Raw genomic sequence first — 26,907 nt, forward strand, 5'->3', positions numbered from 1 at the left:
ATTGCTCTGCTTCCTTCACTCTTGGCGCTGCTTCCAGCTCTTTCTATGCTTTCATTCCCACCACTCTCCCTGGAGCTCTTGTCCCACATCCCAGTGGGCTGGCAGTGGTGGGACCAGACCCCACGTGTCCCTGTGCCCCCACACATGCCCCTGCCTGGCAGCCTGCCTGCCCCTCTGCATGCTTAGGTGTGCGTCCCTCTCTTTTTTGTCCTGTAGGTGCAGAGAACAATATATAACTGTCAAGATTATAATCACTTTTTATAGGAAGTGAAATTAGGCAGGTTCTTCCTTGGTCTTCTCTATTAGTTCCTTTCACCTTGGTAAGTCATGCTTTCAAATCTCGTGTTATTTTTTTGTCCTTCCTTGGGATACTTCCAGTCTATGTGTGGTTAGCACCAAGTGGTTAGGTGAGCTTCCTTCACAGGTGGCCCTGGGTGTGAGCGTCCTGTCAGGGGACACATCCACACGTGTCTGGCTCATCTGTACTGTTGTGGCTCCTCTCCTGCACTCTCCCATCGGTGTCACTGGCGCGGCAGGACCGACACCCGCCCCGTGACCCCGGGCAGAGCTGACCGGCGGCCTGGGTGATGGGCCCGCTGCTCTCCGAGGGACAGGATCCCACCGGAGCCCGGGGGGGCTCAGGGCAGCCTCGGGGCGAGTGTGGGGTGTCCGGGGAGCCCCATCCCGGGCCCCACAGCAGCCGGGCCGGGCTCGCTGGGACACACCGGCAAACCCGACCGCTCTGCAATGGGCTCGACCCGCCAAGATGAAGGAAGGGCGGAGGCGGGAGGAAAGCACGGCGCTCCCGCCGGCCCCGGGAAGCAGATCCCAGGAGGATCGCCTGCCCAGGGACGGCGTTCGGGGGGCGCTGGGTGTCGTGCGGACCCCGCCGGGCCCCGGCAGCGCCGCGGGCCGCCCCTGCCGCCGCTGTGCCGGCCGGAGGCGGCGGGGCCGGGCACGTGTGCGGGCCCGGGCTCGGTGACTCATGAGGCGCCGGCCGCCCGCCGCGGGGAGGATGAGGGAGGGCGGCCCCGGGGGAGGGCAGCCCGCCGCGCCGCCGCCCCGCTCCGCGCCCTGCCCTCGCTGCCGGAGCGCGGAGCCGCCGCGGCACCAGGTGAGCGGGGCCGGGCCGCGCTCCTCGGGCCCGGGGCCGGGCGGCGCTTCCGGGCGGGGCGGGGGCGGCGGCGGAAGCGGGGCCGGGGCCGGCGCGGGGAGCCCGGGCCGCTGCTCCGCCCGCCGCGCCGGCGGCACCGTCAGCATGAGCCGCTGAGCCGGGCGGGCCGCGCCGGCAGGGCCCGCCGGCAGGCCCGGGTGAGTGCGGGGCGGGGGCGCGGCCGCGGCGGGCCCGGGGCGGGCGGCGGCTCGCGGGGAACGGCGGCTGCCCCTCTCGGCGGCCCGGGGGCCGGGACCGACCTCCGCCGGGGGCCCGGGGCGCGGCCCCGCTGCCCTTCCCCGGGGACGGACCCGGCGGGGCTCCCCCCGCCTGTCCCCGCCGGGGCCCGGCCCCTCCGGCCGCGGGGCGAGCGGCGGTGCCGCCGCGCTCGGGAGCGCCGGGCCGGGCCCGGGGGCTCGGCGGGGCTCGGCCGGGCCCGGGGCTGCCCCAAACCGCCCGATGCCGCGGCGGCTCCAGCAGGCGGGGGCCGAGGGGCCGCGGTGCGGGCGCAGCTCTCGGGCATCGCCCTGTGCGCGCTCCCCGCACGGCCCGGCCCCGGGAGCGGCCGGCGGGTCGGGCCGCGGGGCACGGAGCGCTTCGCTTTCTGCTTGGGCAAGTTCTTGAATGCAGAACTTTGTTTTGCAGCTGCGAGCAAGTCGGTATGTTAAGACGTTGGTATAGCGGAAGAGAAAAACGCAGGGATGTTGTCTGTGTAAAATGGTTGTCTTGGAAAAATATGTGATTGTTTCTTTTAGGAAGGAGTGATTTCTATTGGTGATTTTTTGAGGCGGGGAATATATGCCCCAAAGCACAGCAGCAGCAGCAGGAGACTGTGAACCACGGGAGAGCAGGTTTAGGGAAGGGTTGTAACAAGGAAGAGAGGAATGGGAGTAATGAATAGTAACAGGGAATAACTAACTGGGTTATGTTGTCTTGAAAAAGAGATCTAATGAAACGACAGCACATTCCAAAGTGACAAGGAAATGATTTGCATGATGAATAATTAACCGATGGCACTTGTTGCTGCTGGGGAAGTTTGGAGCGAGAGCCTGAGGACGGATTGCAGGCTCCTGCCAAGCTGGCTCTGTGTGGCACTGCCCCTGGGCAGGCCTGCTGGCATAAAACAGTATTATGACAATGTAAAGTAGCTAAAAGAGGAAGAAATTAAAGGCTTGCCTCCCTCTGCCCCCTCCCCGGCTGGCTGCAGTGACGACAGGATTGCTGTATGTGGAAGCTGAGCTCGACGGTTGCACCATGTGCTTTTGGGATTGAAATTTTGTGAGGCCTGTGTCTTTCTGCTTTCCCCAGCTCATGCTGGATCAGGTGCAGACTGGAACACTGTAAAATGGAGTTGGACTGCCCTGGGTTTAAAGGCCTGGATTTAAAAACTCAGGGATGCTGAGCTGGAAAACTGCTCCAGACTTAGTTAAAGGCTATTTAGTAAAAGGCTGTTTAAATGGAAAAGCAGTGGTGATGACTGAACAGTTCAAGTTTCACAGTCTCCAGAGGTGAGAAAATTTGGAAAATGTATTGTTCTGTATGTTTTATGTCTGAATTAAAGGTAGTTGTGGAGTCTGCCTGGTTTGTGTGACTCGTAAAAGTTCGGGATAGTGCAGTTGTTATTTACTCAGGCTACTGAGGAAAGATATGCAGGAGCAGAATTCTTGGACTGATATATGAGAGTGAAAGTGCTGGGGTGTGTCTGTTGTCTTGTTTCCTTAAAGCCATCATTGGATTAAATTTGTTCTGTATGGCAGCAAAGGGCTGGGTCCAAGGATGCTTTGTGGTACTGTGGGGCACTTGAATCGGTGGATGAAATTGGGGCATTATGTGAGCAACCTCTGTAATTCAGTCAGCAGCTGTGCCAAGGCTGCCCTGTGAACCCCCAGGCTGCAGCTGAGGGTATGTGCATGGTTTCCATCCCTCCCCTACCCAGTGCCAGCCTTCCCTGCCTTTGTGATTTCTGTTCATTTTCCCACCGAATCCTCCTCTGTGCTGACTGTCTCAGGAGTGTTGGGAAGCACCGCTGTGCCACATGCCAGACAAGCACAAGCTCCATGTTTTTTGGACTGAAAGCTGTGCTGTAAACATGGGAAATGGCCACTTTGGATGGATCCCACAGTTGCCTCCAGCCTGGTCCTGCCTGGGCAGGTGCCTGACCATCTCCACCCTCGGGGCAGGAGGTGTTAGAGGTTTAGATCTGATGGATTAGCAAGGTAATGGATAGTGTCTGTCTGTAGGAGTATCAGTGAAGCAGTTTAATTAGTGGAAGCAGAGAATTTTAATTTAAAATTTGTCTGGTATATTATTATCTAATAGTGGGAGTAATCATAATTGAGAAGTCTTTACTGAAAGGGTTTTCTGTTGGCAGTCAGGCCAGGGAGTTGTTCTTTGGCTGCCTTGCTGTGGCTGGTGTGCAGAGGCCGGGGCTTGGGGGAGGCTCCGTGAGGGGCTCTGTGGTGTGCTGGGGGGGCACGTGAAAAATTCCAGGGCTTTGGCTGATGTTACTATAGACTGGAAATGCTCTTGGTTCATTTTGCTTTGGGAAGTTCAACAGTATAATCAGAAATAAATGTGTGAATGAAGTTGCTTCAAGCCTTAAATGTAGACATTCCTCTTCAGTTTTGGAGCAAGGTTGATTTTGTCCTGTATTGCTCCACCTCCTTCTCTGTTGCTTTACTAAGTCTCAGGTGCTATTCATCATCTTCTGGTGTTACTAGGTAATAATTCCTGAGTTATCTATATTCTGCTTCCTATAGCGAGGCCAAGGATTGAATAAACTAACATTTTTAGACACTTCTGTGACAAATACCACACATGGATGAGCATTTGAAAGTAGCAGGTGCTGCAGTTGCTTTCTTTTAAAGCCTGTTTTGCATGGAGGTTTCTGGTTCTTGTCCAGTTTGTGTGTCTTGGGAGCACCGGGAATGCTGCTTTCCAAAATTTTATCAGCAGGGAGGATCTTACTGAGGAAAATCTGTAATGCACTCACTGCAGTCTGTGTCTGAGGGGTCTGTGGAGGGCAGTTAATGCCCCATTCTGTGGTCCTGGTGCGATGTCCCAGCTCTGTTGTGCTGCATCCCTGCATCAGGTGCTGCTCTGACTTCCCTGACCTGGGAACCTGTGTGTGTTGGAAACCTGGACTATAACCGTGCAGTACAGGGGGTGGTGATGGATCCCAGCAGGTAGCTGAGGCACACCTTGGCAGCTGGGAGGGCTTGGGTGCCTGGAGAGGACACACCAGGGAAGCCACGTGGTTTTGGCCACAGGAAAGTTCTTACACGTGTGGTGGAGATGGAGATCTCATGGCCAGTTCAGATTAAAGCATAGGCTTCCCACTCTGTTTTTATTTCTTTTAGGTACTTGTTTTATTCTGCTGCTTCACCTTCCATGGGGAGGTGGTAGTGACACAGGGATGCCTGTAATTAGGGGGATGAGCCTTAGCACCTCTGGATGCCCAAACAGGGGATGATTCCTGCTCAGGAACCAGTGGATAATCCTTGCCTTATGCAGATTTTCCATGGGACTGCTGTAAGGTGATTTTGCTGTTAGCAAAGACCAGCTTGCTAAGGTGAAACTGCAGAAAATGTTCTGTTCCCTTTTGTTGTCATATTTTTATTATTTATGTCCATGCCAAGGATGACTTCTGCAACTATGAGTATTTATCAACAAATTCCTGCTACTACTCCTGTCCAGAAGGAGGGGAGAGGGGAGGATCTGACAGGGTTGGATTGCTTCCCTGGAGACTCCTACACTTCAGTCTGCCCTGCTGTGCCCAGTCCCGTGCAGGGCAGAGGCTCCAGGGCTGTCCTTCCTCTGCATGAGTGGTGGTCTGTTTGTGTGCCTTAGGGATTAGAGCAGTTGCCTATGATTATTATTTTTTAATTTTGTTTTATTTACAATTATATACTGTAAACTTAGTTTCCCAGGTAAGGCAGCAAAGTAAACAACATTTTCTTCCTCCTACCCCGTGGTTATTTACCAGAAGGATAAACATGTGAGTGTGTTTGATTGCTGCCCTCAGTTACATTTGGAGCCCACCCTGTCATGAATATGTACAATTGTCATTCCATTAGTGTCAATTAGCAAGGAAAGAGAAGGGACCATTAAAACCTTGTCACAGTTGTGATGAAACATCCCAAGATAAGAAAATACAAAGTTAATTTGCAGAGGTGAGAGGTGAAGGCTTTGCATATGTCATTCCATAGCAGGGTGTGGTTCCTGTCAGGATGCTGGAGCCCACTCTTCCTTCAGCAGTCTGTGCAGGGGGAGTGGGAATATCTTAGTGCTTTGCTCGAAGAATAAAGCCAGTGACAAGTATTGGTTTACCCTGATCTGTGCATTCAGAACCAGCAGTAAGTTCTTCTGCTCTCTCTCTGTAAGCCAGGTGCATGACCAGTGTTAGCCCAGCCCAGGGCACAGGCCAGCTCAGCCCCCGGACCTGTCTGTCCTTCTGCAGCCCCACTGCCCCCTGGAGCTGCTCTGATCTGAGCACTGCTGTCAAAGCTGTGACTCCTGTGTGCTCATGGGACCTTTGCTTTGGCCAAATAGGCCAAATATTTATTTTCACGGAAAAATATTTTGGGACATAAGTACGCAAGCTGTGTATGGGTGGCAGAGTGGGGTGAATTTCAGCAGGATAGAAAGCCATAAGTACTAGATAAGTTAAAATATGCCCAGCCCTTTGGTGTTTTGGGCAGCGAGTTCCCGCCCCGCGGCGCGGTTGCCCTGCCTGGGTCAGACTGCTCGTACCATCCTGCTGTGAACGTACAGGTGGCAGTTCCACCGCCTGCAGAGTGCCCAGGTTCTCCTGTGGCAGGCGGATCTCTCTGGCTGCCCGGGCAGGCTGCTCTTGGAAAAGGAATTTCTTTTCCCTTATGTAACTTGTCGGTAGCGTTACATCCAGAGTCGGCTCTCGCAGAAGTGCGTCAGCCTCGCTTGCAGTGGCACAGAAAAAACTTACCAGAGCGTGCACTGAATTCCCCCCTTATCTCCTTATAGCACATTTTATGTATCTTGTAGTGAGATGTTTTGTTTCTACGGTTTCAGCCTTCATGTTCCAGAAGATTAATAGACTTAGCAGCCCTGTTTGCTCAGCTTAGCAGTGATAACAATGTAATAAGTCATGAGACGGTCGCAGATCATCTGGCAAGGCAAAATATGCCTTGGACTTGAGCTTGGAGCAGGTATTATTTGCAGAGAAAAGTGAAATGTTGAAAGCATTATAAATAGCGTGTCCTGACTGGGGTGGCTGTGGGCTCAGGTCTGCAGAGCCTGCACGGGAGGGAGCTGATGGCATCTGCATTCCCCCTCCGGACGGCCCGGGGAGCGAAGGCAGCGTTTGTACCCTACATGGCTGGTATTTAATGCGGCACGTACGGAGCCCTGGCTGAGCTCAGGCACAGGCTGGAGGAGCAGAGAGCAGCGTTGGGCCCCGGGCTCCCAGATCCTCCTGCAGCAGCTCCACACATTCCTGCTGCGCTGCTGGCTCTGGTGTAAGCGAGTCCAACTGCGAGCAGTGAGTAAGGACTTGGGAACCCAGGGCATTTTTGGGCTCTGGGCCCAATCCTGTTTCCAAAGCAGTTAATGGGAATATTTTCCTTCTAAAAAAGGGAGAGAGATCAGAGCTGCCCAGCTCAGTCCTGCAAGGCCGTCAGTGCTCCTCTCTGGGTTGTGGGTAACCCCAGGCTCCCCCACTGCCCTGGGTGGGGATGGACTGTGGGTGGCTGGCTGAAGCCCCCCGTGGGGGACGGGAGCGCTCTGAAGCCACTGGAGCTGTGGCATTGCAGTGACATTATCTGCGCTGCAGTGACACCACACTCATGGAGATAAGCTTTGCCTGTGAATGTAAGTAAAGTGCTGCAGGAGCACGTGGAGTTTGCTGCGTTATTTGGGTCTAGATGTGCCCGAGGTCCGGAGCCTTTAGAGCCGGCGCTCCCCGGGCACCGTGCAGGAGCGTGCAGGCTCCGGAGCTGCTCCAGGCACATGTGTCAGGTTTTCCGAGCAGGTTGCCAAGCTGAAGGCAGAAGGCAGCAGGCGTCGGGCCTAGATTGGCCATAGAAAGTGCGTGTCTGGGTGCGCAGGCGCCGGGAGCCGCTGCTCCAGCTGCTGCCGAGTGCGCTGGGCTGTGCTGGGCCACCCGCCCTTCCTCTTCCTCGCCAGTCCCAAGGGCTGCTGCTTGCCGGCTATTTTGGTGCTGCCTGTGCCGTCTGGCTGCCATGGGAGGAAGGTCCCGTCAGCTGCATGGACTGATAAACGTAGCGGGGATTTCTTGGGAGAAGTACACTCTCTGTTTTTGATTCTGTGAATCTCTGAGTCTTGGAATAAAACCCAAACTAAAATGTTTATTCCAGTGTTTGGAAGAGTTTATTAGTGCCTGGGTAGCATTCTTGACTTTGTATCAGTGAAGTCCGTTGTTCTTTATCCATAATTTTATACAGGAATGCTTTCGTGCTCCATATGTAGGCACAACTTCAGTGGATTTCGAGCCTTCTTTCAAGCAGTGAAAAATCAAAGGTAGTGAGTCTGTGATCGTGATAATGTAATTATGTGTTTTTCAGCTTTTTGATGTGTAGCAGTTAAAAACATTTTTCTGGGAATGCCAGCATTTGCTGCCGTGCTGGAGCTTTGCAGGCTGCTGGAAGGAAGTCCCTGGGCAGATATCTTGTTTGCTGCTTATCAGCATTTTATTGAGCTCCTGTATTTATGTGCAAATATATTCCATAAATAAATCTTTAGTGATGTGATTTTTGTTGTGAAAAGTAGATGCAGCTCTCTGTTCGATTCTTCTAATTAAATACAGCTAATGGTGGAACTGAAGTACAAGAATTTGAACTTCTTTCGCTTGTTTTTCTGCATGACTAAAATTAATGCTTTGGGTTTGTTTGTTTTGTTTTCTACAACTTCCAAGCATTTTGTCTTTAATAACTGTTTTTTAAAATCTGCTTTCTCTTAACCCTTTTCAGAAGCTATTTTCCAAATATTCCATGTTTTTTTGTGTAAGAGTAGAGATTTAAACTTTCATAATTGGTGTTTTTCAATGGCTTTTAGAGGGAAGAGAGAAAATACAAGGAAAACTGTAATCTTTTGAGCTTTCCCCAAAACTCCTTCACTGTGTATTCAATTTGGGTAGCTTGTATAGGTATGTTAGAGGAAAAGGGGACACACTGAGGAGAACTCAAGTAGAGGACAGAGAGGAGTCTTCCATGTGAGAAATTCCATGGCACAGTGTTAAGGGCCCCACTGCCGTCTCTGACACGACCAGTCCAGCTCAGAAGTCCCTTCCTAACCCACCCCCGTGTGTCGTGGCAGCTCTCCTGGCTGAGATCTTGTGCAGCAAAACCTGTTCCAAACAGGGGCCACTAGTGGGTTGTTTCTCATGGTTATTGTTAGCTATATAAATATCATGATTCAAGATGAACAAACAACAATATACTAAAGCAAAATACTGATTAAAAATTGTCTCAAAGACATTTTCCGCTTCTTTCCTAAAATAAAACATAGTCATGCAGTTTTTATTATTTTTATTACTTCTCTTTAATACCAGTGACTAATTTGGAGCTTTTCCTTGGTATCTGAAGGCACATGTATTTATTTAGCTTGGGTGAGATTGGTCACGATGCAGAATTAATCACATCAGTAAGTGCTTCTGTGCTGCTGAGCACTGTCTGTGTAGGGATATCTGTTAAGTCAAAGAAAGCAGTCTCCTAAACTGGATTAGTTTTACTGTGTATGGAAGAATCATTTTGCTTTTGTATTACTGCATGACAGTGATCTCGGATACCTCAGATGGTGGCAGAGCAGAGAGAGTTAAAAACTCTCTAGGATTTAGATTCTTATGTAACTAATGAAAAGAAATTACATAGATTTGTTGTATTTTCTGAAAAGTTGTACAAGTTTTTATCCTGGAAGGATATGATTGATAAACATAAATTAAATGTAAGGCCAGAATGTATAAAAAAATAGAAAATCTCTGGGATCTGAGATTCAGGGAGGAACAGACAGCTGTGAACGTGGTCTCTGTGTCTCCTGTCCCTCAGCAGACACTGCGGTGGGTTCCAGCACTGTCCTTGCTTTGTGGTTCATGTTGTCAGTGACCAAGTTGGGCAGTGCTGTCCTCTCACTGAGCTGGCAGTGCCTCCCTGCTCTGGGTGTCCTCAGCACGGCAGTGCTGCCACTGTGGGACCCTGGGGTGGCCTTGGAGACGTGGGTCCCCCGGGTGCTGCCTGGTCGTGCTGCAGAGCCAGGGTGCTGGTTTGCCACTGCCGCAGCATTCCTTCAGTCCAGACTCTGTCAGTGACCCCGCTTTCCCCATTCCCACAAAATTTTCTGGTCCTTGGAGAGAAGTGATTGTCCCTGTGTTGCCAGAGCTCCCCATGGCTGAGCTGAGGTGCCCAGGCCATCAGACGATGAGCTCTAACAGCTACTGAGAGCGGAACTCGGTGTAACAAGTTCCTCCTCAGCTGCACTCACATCCCTTTTTGGTTGCTCTCAAGTCAGATGCAAGGTGAAGCACTCTAGGTAATTCCCAAAAAAGTGCTGGGCCTGGCTGGACAGTGCCTGTTATGCAGCAGACAGAGAGTAGGAAGGTGCCCCCACGGAACTGTGCCGAGGACTCCCCATCGGCCCCGTGTGTCACTCCCTGTGTGATAGCACGGGGCCAGCGGGGCCGTGTCACCAGGAGTGGGATGACACACCAGCTCAGAGCAGGTGACATGAATGGCCTGTTCCGTTCCTGGTAATTAGGTTCAGATTTAATCTCGCCAAGTAATTGGATGTGTGCAGGGATGTGGTGGCTGCATCCAGACTCCTGACTTGAAATTATCCTCCTAACAAAGCAATTGGCATGTTACTGGGCAAGAACTTTGAAATCTGGAGTTTGATGTCAGGGGTGAATTTGGGAGAGGGGGCCCAGGCAGGGCTGGGTTGGTGAGGCCAAGTGCATGAGCTTGTTGGCTGGAGCAAGTGCTCCTAGTAATAAATGAATGATAGTGTCAGTATTGCCCTGTGTATGCCCTGCTCCATCAGCAGCTCGCTGCAATGGTCTCTCAGGACTTCTTTTCCCCACTGCTCTATCCAGCCATTTCTGGGGAAGGAAAAGCCACCTTTTGCAACCAAGGACACGTGGCAGCTGCATTAGGAAGGAAAGTGAAACCTCATTTATCTGATTGTAAAAAGTGGGAACCTGAGTAGTAATAAGGTGCCAGTGTGTTTTCCTTTCTGGTACAGGAGGTATTTAAGCATTGGGTCTGCGAGAAGCTGGGGGGGTGTCTGCTGCACCTCTCACCAGTGAGAGCTCCTCTGGGTCACTTCACTGGCACAACGAAATTTGCTGGCAGAAGGAAGCAGTTGCTTCCCTTGCTGAGTCATGGACATGGATTTTTTTTTTCTGTGGTGGAGGTTATCATGGATGATGCCAATAATCACGTTTTATATAAATGCATACACACATGTACAGTTAGAAATCAGCTGTCACTATGGGAGTGTTTCCTCTTTGCTACTGTTATAGGTTCCTCCCAGCTCTGAATCCCTCCTGTGGGACTCACCCCTGGTTTTGCCACATGGCTGTTCTTGAGGAGAACACCCGACACCCACTCCCACTGAAACAGGCCAGGAGAGGAGGGTGAGGGTCACACCCCTCACGGGAGGGAGTAGGGAAGGTTTTACAAGTCTGTGCTGCCCCGGGGGGATGGTGGGGTTGGGGGGCCTGATCCTGGTCTGACCCCGCTGCCGTGGGTCATCTCGCTGCTCTCCTGCCTCGCTTGGCTTGTGTACATTTGCAGTTAATCAAACAAAATGTGCAAGAGTCTGATTAATAAATAGCTTGTAGTTTTTGGAAGAGTGCATAGTTGTTTTGTTAGAGCCTCTCGAATGTCTTTGTATAGAAACAACATATTTAAAATCACTATTAATTAGAACAAGCATGTAAGACTGATTTTCATAAAAGAGCTCTTGTTTTTTTCTGTTCAGTTTGTTACTTCTCAGAATTTTAACTTGCATCACTAGATTACTGTTATTTTTAAAGATAAACAACTTCTTTTTAGACTTGCTTGGGAAATTTCACTTCTTAAACAGTTGAAATCCCCCTGTGTCAGGGTAATAGAGAACTTCCCATTTCTACAGTACATTATGTGGATGTTATGATAAAGGAATTACAACGTGGATACGTTTTTATTACCAGAAACAGTATTTGCAAGTTCAGTGGTGGGGATGGGTATGTGAATGCTTTGTAATACACAAATTTGATGGGAAATGGGTTAAAGGCAGAGTAATCCATCCCCGTTTTGTGTCCCTGGCTTGAAGTTGCAAGAGCAGAATAACAGCTCGTGTGCCGTGTCCTTGTCCGAGACAGGCACTGGCCTGTCCCTGCTCTCAATCATAAATACATGTCCAGCTGAGGCTGTCAGACTGTGAATTCTGCCTGTCCCTCAAGTCCCAGATTTTGTAAAGGAGACTGATATATGCCCCACGTCATTAAAAAGAGAAATCAACAGGCATATTTCTTGACTTTAAAGATTTTTAAAATTGCAGCAATAGTGGCTAATCCGTAACCGTCTGCTCCTTAAAGAAAAGAGGGTTTATGGAATTTGCAGTATAACTTTCTGACTTGAAAATAGCATTACTGTAATCTAAAGTAAGAGAGGATTGGGCTGGGGGATTTGTGTATCAGTGCCAGTGCACTGCTGGTGGGAACTTGTTTGTGGTTTGATTAGGGACAGAAATCTTGGAGCAGTACCTGATTTCTGCACGTGCCTGGGGCACGTAGTGTGCAACATGTGGCCTCTTTTTCATTATTTATCCCGTTTTCATGAACTGAGTGCACTTGGGTGTGTTAAATTCAGATGGAATGTCACAGTTAGGTGGTTCTGCTAAAACAGTTCCAGAAACTGTGAAATAGACTCAGATAAAACCACATCTGACGGGGATGTGCCGGAGGAGCCACTGAAGCCAGTGGGAGGTTGAACCAGGCGAGTCTGTCAGTGCTAAAACAGTACAGAAGAAAACCTTTAAAACACTACTACTACTACTACTAAAACTATGTATATCATGCAAAATATCTGGGTCACAGAAGCAGTGTTGGCAGTTTTTTACAAATCCAGTGTGGGACTCAGTAATTCAGAGCTAACGTGTGCTTGTGTTACCAGGCTCTGAGTCCCAAGTTGCTGGGCTGGGGAACTGTGGAATCCATCTCAGGGTACAGCACCTGGGCAGTCCTGCTCCAGAGCTGGCTGCTCTCTGCTCTGCCTTTGCACTCCATTTGTTCCAGGTATATGTGAAAGTACCAAACTGAGAGAGGGGTCGTTTAGATTTTCCATGCTGTCCTATGGGAGCAGTGGGTGCAGCTCCTGTGGGGCTACAGTACAAGACAATTGGGTTGTTCAGCTGTAGTTTACTAAAGACTATTTTTCTTTACCCAATCCTATACTGTTATGTGGCCAAGATGTTCATTAGCTCATTGTTTCAGCTTAATTTTGTGACAGCACTATAATTATATCCCTCAGTTGTGCCGAGGAGTAATTGCTGTATCTCTTCCAAATTTTATGTTGAGATATGTTATTGGTAAACTTTGAGTTTGGCAGAGGTGTTTTGAAAATACTATAAGGCAGTCAGTAATTTTGTGTTCCTTGATTTAAAAGACAGACATTTGGCAGTTTCAAGCTTTGGGACTGCCCCGTCAGTGTAAATAGAATATTGATTTTATTCCATTTCCTATCTCATTAGAGTCATTGTCATGAGGATGAATTCACGTTGTGTAATTATCTGTTCTTGCTGACAGTTCTCATGTCATTGAGACTGGTGTTTTCAGCTTCCACTTTCTCTGAGCATAAAAATAGCATTCTTCCCTGCCATCTTCTCCTTCAGTGTTGGGCTTTTTGCCTGCCCAGCTTTATACATCTTTTTTTGAGAGATGTGTGTGAATTGAGATAGAGAAAACAGTGATGTCCAGCAAACCCAGTGACAGGAAGAGTGAAAACAATGGCTCTTTAAGAACAATTCCCAGCGCAGGGAGACACTTTATTTTTGTGTCAAAGACTGTAACGAGGAGGAAAAATGTATCATTAACCTGGCTGTACAACATTTCTTTATAGCAATAATGGGAAGTAATAGGACTCTCTTCTGTGTTAGTTTTACTTTCTTGGGCATTTCCAGATAACCTTTCCATTGATTTGTGAGGCTGTTTCTTAATCATTTTCATTGACCCAGCTCAGCAGACAACTGAGTCATCTCTCTTATCCTCTTAAGGAATGACTTCTCAGTGTTATTTCTCTCTTCTGTTTTTTCTGAGAATCACTTTTAAAATTTGCTTTCAACATTTTTAGCTTCATTTTCCTTGTATTCCCAATAATCAGTAAAGTCAAGGTCGTGCTTTGGCCAAACCGATGTTGCAACATTCCCAAAACAAGTAGCAAATCCTTCCAAATTTCAGAAGTTGAACTTCAAAACCCACCTGTGGATTAAGAAAAGCCTTTAGTACTGAACTGGCCTAGTAGGTGAGGTCTAGAAACTCTGCCCCTAAATCAGTTTTAATGAAATAAAAAATAAAAAGTTCAGCTCAATCCTTTTCCTGCCTGTCCCTACGGTTCTCCCTCTGGATTTGCAGCAGTCCTTCTCAGCTTATTAAAGACAGCCCAGAGGAGACATCCCATGTGTCACCTGGGTTTTGCAGACAGTGTATCATGTAGCATTTGAAGCCTCTTGGGGACTCCTTAGTGACTTGGAATATCACAAGGGAATTTCAAAGTGAAGGAAAATAGTTTATGGAGATAAAAAATTATAATTCCATGCTAACATCTTCCTTTATTTAATGGAGATATTGAAGGTAAACCTCTGGTCCACAGTTTTTCTTTATTTCTACTCGAAGACTATTTTTAAAGCTGATATTTCTGGCTGTTTTCAAGTAGATAACAAATTCTGACAAAACACTTTTTCTTCAAGTAACTGTGCAGACAAAATATACATTTAGTATTTCTTCACGTTCTGAAGACTTACCTTCGAGGCATTACAGCTCCTGGGAGTAACACTTGTCTTCTTGTGGCTGGCAGCCTGAAAAAGGAAAATTCAGCTTGGGTTAGTGCAGTCACAGGTATGTCACTGAGCTCAGCAGGAGCAGGATTTCCCTCTGAGTCAAGGGCTGTCCAACTCCTAGCAGAGAACTTATTACAAACCCAGGACTGAAACATGGTTTGGGGAGTTTTACCAGGGATATTTCTTCTGTGAGTACATGTGAGCACAAAAGGTAGTTTTCATCTGTTCTCAATCTGTGTGCTGGCTTTATGCTCTCTTTCATTCCTCGTTAGGGGTGACTACTTGTGTAATGAGAGTGAAATTAAATGTCTTGTTTGGAAAGCGTGGCCTTTAACTTGCATTGGCTTCTGCGTGTAAAATACATCAATTGCTGCTCTAACTCTTCTTGGTGTTTGGAAAAATCAATGCTTGGTATGGATTGGGTACCAAAGTGATGAACAGGAGAAAACCCTGCTTAGAGCTGTTCCACAGCTTTGTTGTAGAGCTCTTCCTGCGGCAGCACCCTCTCCTGAGGGTCTCACAGGGAATAAACACTCGACACAAAATAACACTCAGAAGTTGTTTTGTGCAGCACAGGAGTGATGGTGGGATGGATCCAGCTCTCGCCTGGGGAGTTGCAGTGCACCTTGACTGGAGGCTGGGGGATGTGTTCAGGCTCCCAGAAGCTCTCTGATGTGCTGGCAGTCCTGCACGGGGCAGCTGGGGTGCCCTGTGGGCCTGCTGGACCCGCTGGCACGAGGCCCTGGGCAGAGCAGCGTGTTCTGGGCTCTCAGATCCCTTGGTGCTAATCTGTCATGGCTGGGAGTGTGGCACTGCTGGGAGAGCCAAACTCGTTTGCCTGGGGCACTTGTTAGGGAATAAGTTTTCAAGACCTGAGTCTTCAATATCCCAAGCACTGATGAGTAGTGACTACTGGCACAGGATGACCCTGACTTGGGAGTTTTGGGGCAGTTGAAGCAAATGAGTATCTGTGTTTACCATGAAGACAGTTGTTAACTTGTGCTTGTAAGTAATTATGCACAGTTGTTTGTCTCTTGCTAGCAGGGATTAAAAATGTGGCATGATTACAAGTGTCCTGGCAAGGAACCCACGGTGCCTGTTGTAATCTCATTAGCTCTGTTAGGTGTGCTTTCCTTCCCCTGTGGTTGTTCTGATCGCTCGGTCCCTGGAAAAAGACTCTTTGTAGCTTTTTCTCATTGGTTTGCATCCATGCAGACAGCATCGCTTCCCGGGGTGTGTTCGTGGTGACTGTGGCAGTGACCTGCTCTGGGGCTGGTGGGAAGCAGGAAGATAATGAAGCAGTGTCTTTAGAAAGACGGGGACGGGAACAACCTTCCCCCAAAGGCAGGCAGGAGGATGCTGTTGGGGTTGCAGTGCCGACAAGAGAATTCCCGTTGTTGTCCGTCAGCACGTCCCGGGCCGTGCCACCAGGGCCCCTCTGCTCCGTCCTCTGGGCTATTCCTCGGAGATCCTCAGGCGGGGACAGGAGCCGCAGGTGACTATTCTAGAGCTGTATTTGCAGGTGGCTCCAGGCTTTTCCCTTATCACTTCTGTGGCAGAGCCGGGCATCTGAGCCCCGGCTCGGCGGGAAGGTCTGCCCCGCGCCCGGGGGTTCTGCGGCGGCCGATGTTCATCGCGGGGCCGCAGCTCGCCCTCTCCGCGGTGGCCGGAGGAGCCGGGGCAGGGCCGGGCGGGCGGCGCGTTCCCTCGGGCTGTCGGGGAGCGCGGTGCCGGTGTCCGTGTCCGAGCGGGCGGGTCTGTGGGCCCGCGAGGGCCGTGCGGCGGCCAGGGCCGGGCCCCGGGCGGGGCGGGGCCGGGGCCGTTCCCGCGCCGCCCCCGCGTTCCGCACGCCGGTACCGCCGGGCCGCGCGCGCGTCCCCCGGAGAGCCCTGGCGGGCGGGGGGGCGGCGCCGGGCCCGAGCGCTGCGAGGGTGGGCGGGCGGTGCCGGCCCCGCTCCCGGCCCCGCTCCCGGCCCCGCTCCCGGCCCCGCTCCCGGCCCCGCTCCCGGCCCCGCCGGGCCGCGCGCGCGTCCCCCCGCGGGCGCGCTCGGGGCAGCGCGGCCGGCGTCTGACAGGCGCGACCTTTCATAAGACGGCCCCCGCCATTGGCTCCCTGCCCGCGGTGTCGCTGCAAGGCTCGCCGCGATTGGCCGCGGGCGGAGCGGCCGCCGGCCCCGCGCGGGGACGCGGCCCCGCCGCCGGGACTGCCCTGCGCGGGGCGCGGCTCGCGGGGCGCCCGCCGCCCCTAACGTGTCTCCTCTCTCCACAGGTTGGTACTAAGAAGTGCCTTTCCTGACGTCGCTGCTGCTTGGGACCGCTTCTAGAGCAGCCGCTGCTTTTGCCTTGCTTGCTGCCAGCTAGACTGCGACGACAGCGCTCCGCCGCTGCCAGCCCCGCGCCGCCGGGAGGAGGGTCCGGCGCTGCCCCCCCGCCGCCGCACTGTGCACTAAAGTGTGCCCCGAAGGTCAGAGCTCTGCCGCCCGACAGCCGCGGAGAGGAGGAGAAAAACCCCAGCCCAAAGCCAGTGTCGGTCGTTGCTCTAAACTGCTGCATCTGTCTATGCCAAACTAATCGATCCCGATCGCACCGCAGAGCCCGCTGCCATCGCTGCCTGGAGGCACCTGCCAGCCGCCGGCCCGGGAGCCCTCGGGAAGCGCTGCCAGAGCCGCCGCGGCCCCACGCCCGCACTCAGGATGGGCTGCTGAGCGCGGGGCTCGTCCCGGCCACGCTCCCGGAGGCGCACCTGGCTGGCAGTCCCGGCCTGCCCGGCCCAGGAGCGGGCTCGCTCCCCGAACTCTGGTGACACAGCTCGTCCTCGGGATTGCAGCCACCCAGTTTTACACGTACTTATTTTAACATAGGGAGCGGGGGAAAACTGTCTTCTGGAGGTGGCACTTTCGTCATTTCCAGTTTATCAGTTCAGCTCCTCGTTTTTATTGGAAATTTTAACTACCTGTAAAATCTAAAGATGGCTGTTAGTGTCACGCCGATCCGGGACACAAAATGGCTAACGCTGGAAGTGTGTAGGGAGTTCCAAAGGGGGACTTGCTCGAGACCAGACACGGAATGTAAATTTGCACACCCATCGAAAAGCTGCCAAGTTGAGAACGGACGTGTAATCGCCTGCTTTGACTCATTGAAAGTGAGTAAATGTTACATTATTTTCAAGGATATGTAGTTAATGAAAGAAGCAGTTGTAGCCAGAGGAGCCCTGCAGCCGAACGGGAGCGCGTGCTGGCTGCCAGCAGTGGGGTGTTCTGCTGCTTTTATTTTATTGATGCCTGTCGGTTTGTTTTGCTGTTTTCCTCAGGGGAAGGATAGAGAGAATGAAGGGAAAATACGCCTGGCAGGGCTCAGATCCTCTGGTATGGCTACAGGGTCTCATTCTTTGCCTCCAAATTATTCCCTGCCTGTATCTGGAATAAAGGGCACTTCACGTAGAAACAGCAAAGTCACTGTAAGGATTCTTTGTTTTTAATAGCACAAACCACGTAAGCAATATGAGGATTTGTTTCCATCTCGTAACTACCAGCGGGTCGTTGGTGTCTCTGGACAGCTGATGGTGAACCTTAGAAGAGTGTTTTCCTCCCTGGGTTATTTGGGTGTCCGTGAGCACCCTGCTTGCCTTTCTGTGGTTGGCACTGCTGTGGTTATCCCATCTTTTTCCTAAATGCACTTGCTTAAGGGAGGGACAGCACTTAGCAGAAGGCAAGGTGCCTCTAGATGTGCAAGCAGGGCAGGAGCAGAGAGGGCTTGCAGGAGACATATCCAAGCTAGGTACTGTAAATGTATGACTGTTGGTTCACTGTAGCTGTAGTTCCAGTGATGGGCGTCAAACGTGTGGGTCCCATTGCCTTCCCTTAGTTTTTCATGAATTAAATAAACTATGTAAAATACTCATCCCACAAACAGTACAGAATTAATTCAGTAGAGTCATGAAAAAATCAGAAGCTGGGAAGCGAGATCTGTCTGTCAGTTTTTTCTCCAGTGTAATTTTCTCTTGCTGGGCCCAGCTCCCGGGAAGTGGAGCGAGTGTGTGGAGCTGGCTGCTGGCACAGACGTGCTTGGGGAGGGAGTTGTAGCTGTAGCAGCTACTGCAGGTCGTGCACAGCCAGGCCCCGGCGCAGCCGGCAGGAAGTGGGTTACGGTGGGTTTGTGTCAGTCCTGCAACATCCCGAGCTTGAAAACGTGTCTTGTCTCAGATCGGGGTAGAGGGTAAAGCTTTACAGTGCTCTTGGGCCTGAAATACCCACCCCATCGCTCCCAACTGTGATTTAACTTGCAGAAATGGAAATGGTTTTGTTTCTGTGTTGTTGAAATTTGTTTTAAAGTTACGGTAATTAAAATGCATGCAGGGGTTTTAATTTTAAAATGTCAAAATAAGATGTTTTTATGCATTAAACAAGTGTGGGAGGTAGGAGCGGAGCCAGTGCTGGCGGGGAGTCCCAGCCCCGCGGTGTCACCTCAGTGCTGCCAGAACACAGGCCTGGCCTTGGAGCCTCCAGCCTGTCCCTGCGGGAGGGACTGAGAGCGCCAGGATGGGTTTGCTGGTGAAGCAGCACCTGCAGTGTCCCCTGGTTCCCAGCAACGTGTCCGGCCGCAGCGGCCTGACCCTGCTGGCCTTGCGCTTCTCAGGGCGAGGATCCAGCCAAAAGGGTGGAAACCAGCCACCAGAGTGAACTGGACATGAATATCCTTTGCCATAGGAGGCATCACCCAGGTTTGTTGCATGCCAGCATCCCCTGCTTAGACTTCTGACATTGTTGGAAGTGCCTTAAGATCTCCCTCAGTGCTGGCTGGGGAGGCCGGCGGTGCTGGAGCCGGGCGGCAGCGTGGGCTGGTGTCTGTATGAGAGGGGATGAACCAGGCTGGCCAGGCTTCCCCAGCCCCAGTGGCATGGCTGGCCCTTCTGCTGCCATCATCAGGGCTCTTTGCTTCCTTTTTTAATGCAGGAGCTAATGATGACCTTTGCCAAGCACTGCAAGGTCCAGGGGTGATAACCGTAGTTAGCGTTACAGCCTTACTGCAGATCCTGGAGGAGAGGAGCCTGCTGCTGCCCCGGGGAGTCAGTGCAAGCACCGAGCTGGGAGCTGGGAAAGAATCTGCTGTTTAAAAATACTCTGCTGACCAGAGCTGTTTACTTGTGCTCCTGCTGAAAGGTTGGCCTGTGGCAGAGCTGCTGTGTGCTGGAGAGGCTCCCGGGGGCTCGGGCGATCCCCCGCCGCGGCCGGGGCGCGGGGCAGGGGAGCTGCTCCCGATGGGCCCGCGGGGCCACGCGTGGGCCTGGCACCCCTGGCTGCCAGCAGCTGCCCTGGGCTGGGCTGGGTGGCTAAGGAGCTGTATCGTGTACAAGAATACCTGGGGTAAACAGAAGAGGGAATGTCTTCCTTCTGGGAATTCCCCATCGCTGAAGCCATTGCTCAATTTTGCGTTTGTGTCAGCTCTGGGTCAGTTTTGGTGTGTGCTGAGCTGAACAGCACTAGTCACTGTGTTACCTCGTCTGCAATATCCCAAACTTTAGATGTTCTATAAAAACAATTTAGGGAAATGCTGCACCAGCTCCATCTGGACCCTGTAAGGTCAGTCAGTAGTTTAGCACAGAGAAAAAAAGATTTTGGATGAGGACATTCAAGAATAATTTTTAATTTTTCAGTAATTCAATGTGTAATATCTCTGCTCTTTACTAACATACCAGTACACTGAAAAATTTACATTAATGTTAAAGTACTTGATTTCTTATTAAATGTATATAATATTGGTATTAATTAAACAGCTATTCTTACATTAACTCTTGGATGTAAACATATATTTAGCTACTGAATTATTTTTTTCACGAACTAAGAATGCATCTTGGCAGGGGGCTGGAATGAGATGGCCTTTAAGGGCCCTTCCAGCCCAAACCAGTCTGTGATGCTGTGTTCTGTCACTGGTATCACTCCCAAGACCTGGTGTGAGTGTGCCTCGGGAGTCAGTGCTGTGTGGGAGCTGACGTCAGGCAGGTGTGAGCGCTGCAGAGCTGCAGCCCCTGGAGCAGGACTCCTCTGGAGCTGGAGATGGCCCATGTGCTCTGCTATATTTAGAACATAAACAGGCACAGCAGATACTGGGAGGGGACCCTGTGCAGTGGCAGTGCCCTTCACCTCTGGCCTCTGCCCAGATGTCCTCTGTGGGCACAGAGCGGGGACGGAGGGGACAGAGCACGTGGAGCACACAGCCACCGTGGGCAAACGCCACTGCTGTGCCCTGTCCTGCCTGGAGGAGGCAAAAATAGGTGCCAGAAGTGGAACTCTAGGTTTGGGTAAGGCACTTTTTTTTCTTTTTTTATTATTTCTCCCCCTCCCTGTGAAGTGAATGCACAAACTCTGCGTAGGGCTCAGCAGGGAGAGGGGTGTTGACTCCCGGGGCTCTGCCCCGCACTGTGTGAGGAGCGGTGGCACTGCAGCCTTGGGCTCTGGACACTGTCACTTGTTGGGAAACACATCCCACGGGCATACCCGGCAGCTCCTTCTTACCTGTGAGGGGGAACAAGCAGCTGCTGGTGTGTGTTAATGGGGAGTGTGGGGAGGAGGAGGCAGCCAGGCCTGTGGCCGGAGCCTCCGAGGTGCTGCAGGAGGAGGTCAGGGCCGGGACAGCCCCAGCGGGATGTTGTCCTGCTGCCTAATTAGTGCTGATGAAACCTGCAAGGCTGGCCTAGGGGAGTGCACAAATCAAGATGAACTTGTGTGGGGTAATCTGGCCCGTAGATATTAGGAGGATAATTTTAAACCAAGAACGATTATGTAGTGTATTCAAATTGTGCGCTGGAGCAGCTGAGTCAGCTCCAGCTCTGACTCTGCCTTGTTTAAATGCCGTAGGATTTTTTCCCTAAATTTGGATGCCTAAAAGCCTATTAGACTGTCTACAGCAAAAATAAGCACTCGAGTTCCTAAATCAGGGAGCTGGTTTGCAACAGAAATTTGATTTTTAGTGTAATTTTGAAACATTTTCTTAATTTTTATTTTTTTTTTGCTTGGAAAAATAAGCCTAAGTAGAACTCATTTTGAAATTACGTTAGGCTCGTCAGATGTTCCGATAGATGAGTCATCTGCGTTTCCTGAAAGCTGAGATAAAGATGTCTGAACAATGGGGAGATAGATGTCAAATGCAAATCTTGTGGGAGGCTGCAGATGCAGAGGACACCCCAGTACGGGGCTGCCCTGCTCTGCTGCCCTGTGCTTGGGGGAGTGTGACACCAGGAGTGTGACACAGGGAGGGCTCAGCACGGCTCCACCTGGGCTTTCTGCGGGGTGGGAGCTGTTGTGGCCCAAAACCTGCTGGCTTTTCAGTGGACATGGTGAATGGAGTCACACACCTCCCTTTGGAGCGAACATTCACCACGGACTCTGCAGCTTTCAAATCAGTTTTTGCTCTCTCGAGTTACTCTCCGACCAAGGCAGCTCCTTCATGCTTAAGCTGGGTGTCCTAATGAAGTGTAAAAGCTTTTTCCTACTCTCTCTTCAACAGCTGAAAAGTCTTGAACTTACACATTTCTCTGCTTCTGGAAACTAGGAGTGCATGTCTCTTCACTGATGATGTCTGAGCTTGAAGCTGTGGTGCTTTGTGTCTAAGATCCACCAGTACTTGTTATGATAGTATTTTATCTTCCAGTGTAGAAGTATTTATTTTTTAAAAATGAAACTCCTGAATTCTGTAGAAGTGGCTACCACCTTTTACCAAGAAGCCTTAAAAATATATAAATGAATTATTGTTGAAATTGGTGAGCACCTTATTTCTTCCGCCTCAGAGATGTAATTGTTAATTGTTCAAGTCTCTCTACTTCACCACTGCTTCAAAAACTATTAATTTTTTGACTTGCTGTTCCTCTTTGTGTGACACTTACGTAAGGGTGTAGAATAAAAACCTTATTTCTTTTAAAATTAAGAAAAGAAAATCCCAGTAAGTGTATCTCACTAGTAATGTGAACATGGCAGATCATGGCTCTGATTCTTCTTTAATTAAGGCAGAAGGAAAAACCCAGACCACTTGAGCAGGTGACTCCTGGGTAGTTTTACCTGTGTGGTATCTGGAGCGTGAGGCAGGGACAGGATCCTGGGAGCAGAGGTGAGCTGAGGCTCGGGCTGGGAGGCAGATGGACACATGGCTGATTCCAAGGAAGCTCGTAAAGCAGTAACCCTTGGCAAAAAATGAAAACATAAACAGTGTTCAAATTCCTAAGGTCTGATTTGCCATTTTTCTCCTCTCCAGCCTGTGTGTTTGCCAAGAGGCTGAGCTCCAGAAGAGGAAGCGTAGGGAAAGTGGCAAATACAAGGGAAAATGGGGCAATTGTTAGGCTGAGTGGCAAATAGTCCATTAACAAACCAAACAATCCAAAGCACGTGTGTCCCTCTCTGAGAAGATAAATGGTGTTTTGAAATCTTATCAGATCCTTGGACAAAAGAGTTATGGCTCATTTTACAGCTTCAGCTCTGCCTCGGCAGGAAGAAATTAAATAAAAATTAAAACATTGCTCTGCAGCATTTGCACTAATTTTTTTAGAGGCTGTGTGTAATAGAAACCAGCATGGGCTTCTGTTACAGTCTGGAACTCTGCTGGGCATAGTCAGAATCAGTAAAATTCTGAACTAGTTTGCAAGGGAAATGTAAAAGGGCATAAGGAAGCCTCATGTCTAGAACATTCAGTCATTTGCCCAAGTCTTAACTGTGTGGTCAGGAGCAGCCTGTGAGGCCTCTCTCCTTCCCAGGATGACCCCAAGTCTCTGTTTTTCCAAGTACAGATGCCTTGTTGCCAAGGCTCACTGAAATTTGTTGGAAGCAACAAATTACATTGAAGACCAAATGATCACATCTGGTTTTTGACTTTGGAAGTGTGCTGGTGTTTCTTCCTTGGGACGGCAGAGCCTCGTTAGCCCAACTGGATGTCGTTTAGGAACTGCTGCCGCTGGTGTTGCCTGGGAGTCTGCGCTTCCCATCAGGAGCAGCTGCTGTGTCCGAGCGTGTCCCATGCCTGGGAAGGAGCCTCTTCTCCAGGGCACTGGCCAAAGTCAAGGCGAGTCCTCAGCCCTCCTACCAATTCACTCAGGTCCAGACAACCCTGTTAAGAGAGTGAAGCAGCATCATTTTGGGGCTGGTCAGTAACAGGCACCTCCTCAATCCTCTCTGTTTGCTTGTGCTTCCTTTTGTTCCACGCTGGCCCTACCTGAGCTCATGTGAGGGCTGGGGGTCCAGCCTGTTTCTCCATCCAGGGCTGCACAGCAGCACTCAAATCAGAAATAACAAGAGCTGCTTTTATCCTGATCCAGAGTTCTGTCTTGTCTCTCATTTCATGGTGCCACTAGGAGGATTACTGCTGTTGAAGTGAGATTTAAGTCAACAGTGAATTGTCAGGTCCTGAAATACAGGATTATGCAAGTAAGAAAACTGTCTTAGGGTTCATGTTTGAATTTATTGAGATACTTATGACTTATCCTCTTCATTAGGGAACATCTGAGGATTTAACTGATGCAGAACATGTGTTGAGGTAGTTGAAAGCAAGTGCAACGTTTTGATCAAATAGAGGGAAATACATCTGATGAAGTGTTTTTTTAAAGAATAGGAATAAATCCAGCATAGTGATACTGGGGGACTTCACCCTGGCACTGGCAAGCTGCTTCCCCAGACTGCATTTTTGTTATACCACACTCACTGCATAAACTTCCCAAATCCTTGGAGATCCTGCAAAGTCCTCTGGCTGCCCAGCAGTGGGATGGTGGGTGTGTTGCTGCTGCTCCATGGGAGGGTGCCCACACTGCCGAGTTTGCTGCAGCAGGACAGGGGCAGGGGCTGGCCAGGGAAGTGGGTTTGGATCCAGAGCACTTCAAGTCCCGTCAAGTTCCTGGAAAGACACTGCTTGAGTCCAGATTTCTCTGGACTATTCCTAACTTGGCGAAATACTACAGAGTTAGCAAAAAGAGAGACAGTGCTGCTTGAGGAGAGGAGCAGTTTGGGGAGCAAAGAAAGCTCATTACTGATGTGATTTCAGTGAATTCACGTGGGATAATTCCAGGCTTAAACAGAGACATAAATAGCTGTGAGATGGAGATTTAAATTTGAAAAATAGGAATGGCAGAGTGTGGCAATTGTCCTTCGTGTATGTGCACACTGCTGCTCCTGCTGTGCTGGCTGCTCGGGAGGGCACGTGTCCATGTGTGCCAAGCACCAGGAAGCAGCTGGCACAGAGTGGGGGCTGTGAGGCTGTGAAAGGTGGGTGGCTCTGAGGCCACCTCTGTTGGGGGACATTCCTGTGGGACCAGGAGGAGCAAACACTCCATTGAACCCAAGGTGGAACGTGGCAGTTTGTGGCTGGGGCAGGTCATGGGGTCAGTGGTATCCCCTGGGAGCAGGTCATTTGTTTGGGGACACCCTGAAACCCCTCCCAGTCCAGGAGCAGCCAGCAAACCCCAGGTAGCTGCAGGTGTGGTTGGTAACCACCACTTCACAGGAGTAAAGCTCATTGTTTTCTGCTCTTATTAAGTTGTTCCTGTCTCCTGGCCATGGATGGAGTTGCTGTCCAAGGGAAGCACCCACCTGCTGAAATTTGGGAACATCAGGAGCCCTGTGGCATTTGAGCCCCTAGCAATATTAATGCTCCTTCAATATCCAGCTTTTCCAGTGTTGTTTCCCCTTTCCCTGTCCTTTGTCTAGGTGTTTTAAAAACATTCTCAATGTTGAAAGCAGAAACACAAGCTGGTCATAAACATCACTGGGGTAAGATTGATTTATGTGTGCTGGAGAGGAACCTGTGCAATAACCCTGTGTGGAAGTGTGCAAGCGAGCAGGCAGAGTCCCGGGGTGAGTGTGTGACAGTGGTCACACTCTGGGAGCACAGACTGATAATGGCAGGAGAGAGTTTCTTTATCCTGACAGGATTCAGTCTAAAACCCTCTGCTGGTCTTTGATACTGGGCAAGGGGAAGGTTGCACATTTTTTATTTGAGAGCATCTTTCCAGCCTTTGCTAGCCCAGGGAGAGGTTTTCATTCCTCAGGAGCCTGGCAGGTTTTTAGGTGTGCAGGAGCCAGCACAGCAGTGTCAGGAACACCGTTTTTCTTCATTTGTTCTCTCATATCGGAACAAGAGTGTGCACATTTAACTGAAGTCTTTTGAAAAGAACAGGCAGAATGAAATGTTTTCTGGGGCCTCGGGGCTCCTTATAAACTGACATTGCTGAAGCAAATGCTGGGAGGGAGAAAAGTGTACAGCTGGTCGGTGTCTTTGGGCAGAATTGGGCCGTCTGTGCAGCAGCTCGGAGCACACTGTGCCACTGCAGACAGGGAGAGCTGGAGTGGGATGGGCTGCTGGCTCTGCTGTCCCTTCTCATTTCTTACAGTGGAGTCAGGGTTTAGAGCCAACTGTAGATGGGAAGTTGTGCCTGGAATTCAACTTTCTGGTGGTAGGGTGTGTTCAGAAGATCATCTGCATCGACATCCTCTTGCTTGTCCGTGCCCTGGTAAAATCTTCCCTGCTGTGAGCTGAGTCAGGAGATAGCTGGGGTGTCTGCAGTGACTGTAACCACATACGAATGCAGGTCAGCTGGAAGAGCCCCTGACTGGGCACACTGAAGGGTTAAAGAGTTCACACTCACTAGACACACCTCAGAGGATACAGAAGAGTCAGTTCCTTGTATCCCTTACCTTGTTACTTACTCTAGTTGTTGCCTGAACACTGCAGCTGCACCTCCTGTCTGTGGAGCACAGGGAGATGCTTCCCTTGCACAAGGGACTGTGTGGGTGATGGATGGATGGATGATGGATATATGTGGCAGCTTTAATTCCCAGTAAAGTACCTTACGATGCAAAGTTCTTGTTGACAGTGGAGCGCAAGGAATTTTTTCATTGAAAAAGCCCCCATTAGTGATTTAAATATTTCCTGGTGATGCTGGGGGGTTTGTGGTGGGGTTGGTTGGTCAGGGGAACCCCTCACCAAGCCAGGCATTTGTTGCACAGAAGTGACCGTGTGTGGAGCTGCAGCTGGCAAAATAGACCTGCAGCAAAGTGTGAGCTCACTGCAGCCAGGACTGGGCAGTTTGGTCTTTTCCTGTAGCTGGACTGAACAGGAGGAAGTAAGGGATTTTTAGAACAGTAACACCATGCAGTGTTGGTTAAAACTGGCTTTTTTGGAAATGGTTATAAACTTTTGAGAGCAGGAGTTAAAGGAGTCTCCAGACCTCAAAGTCAACTCAGTTTTTTGTTGCAATGAAAGTAAAACTACTGCCCTTTCCTAATGGCACCAGCAAAGGTCAGGGTGGTGTAGGGTTGGACAGTCATTTAAAACATGGCTGGGAGAAGTGTTTCCCCCAGTAACTTGCTTGTAGCAGGTTATTTGCATGTTGCATTTTGTGTTCAGAAAATACTCGTGGTTATCATTTTATGGGTGTGCAGGCAGAGCAGTGAGCACACAGGGCCATATCTGCTCTCACCTGCCAAAGGCTGGAATACCCGGGGCAGCGTTGGTGCTGAGAGGAGACAGGTTTGCAAGGAAGCTCAGTGAACTCTTTGGGAAAAATAACCTAAAGACATAGCAAATGTGTGAATGTTGGTGAGAAATTAACTTTTCTGCATGCGATTGTTAAATAAGCAACAAGTCAACTCAAATGTGTGTTAAATAGAAGGAGATTGATGTGCTAAGCAAGGACCCTTTTCCAGAAGTCCTGGAGAGGCACCCAAAGGTAGCAGAAAGGTCCCAGGGGAGGTACC

The 26,907-nt window shown here is 50.5% G+C and overlaps 1 protein-coding gene and 1 long non-coding RNA gene across 11 annotated transcripts in view; one reads left to right on the forward strand and one right to left on the reverse strand.

Moving 5' to 3' along the window:
* Positions 1–1,098: 1,098 nt before the first annotated feature.
* MBNL1 (muscleblind like splicing regulator 1) overlaps positions 1,099–26,907 on the forward strand; it is a 71,505-nt gene continuing 45,696 nt past the window's right edge. For 2 of the 10 annotated variants that reach the window (XM_032698095.1, XM_032698094.1), the window contains exon 1: positions 16,388–17,321. In XM_032698095.1, coding sequence (XP_032553986.1) covers positions 17,148–17,321 — 174 coding nt within the window. In that variant the 5' untranslated portion in view covers positions 16,388–17,147. Of the gene's footprint in view, positions 1,115–1,236; positions 1,312–16,386; positions 17,322–26,907 lie in introns of those variants that run through there. The other 8 variants (XM_032698096.1, XM_032698099.1, XM_032698097.1 and 5 more) reach the window with 6 other exon arrangements.
* Positions 8,662–14,777, reverse strand: LOC116791781. Its single transcript, XR_004358862.1, has 2 exons — positions 14,352–14,777; positions 8,662–14,197 (listed from the first exon to the last, which is right to left on the reverse strand). It is a non-coding gene; the product is annotated as an uncharacterized LOC116791781 (long non-coding RNA).

This window comes from Chiroxiphia lanceolata, chromosome 10, assembly GCF_009829145.1.
Source record: "Chiroxiphia lanceolata isolate bChiLan1 chromosome 10, bChiLan1.pri, whole genome shotgun sequence".
NCBI lineage: Eukaryota > Metazoa > Chordata > Aves > Passeriformes > Pipridae > Chiroxiphia > Chiroxiphia lanceolata.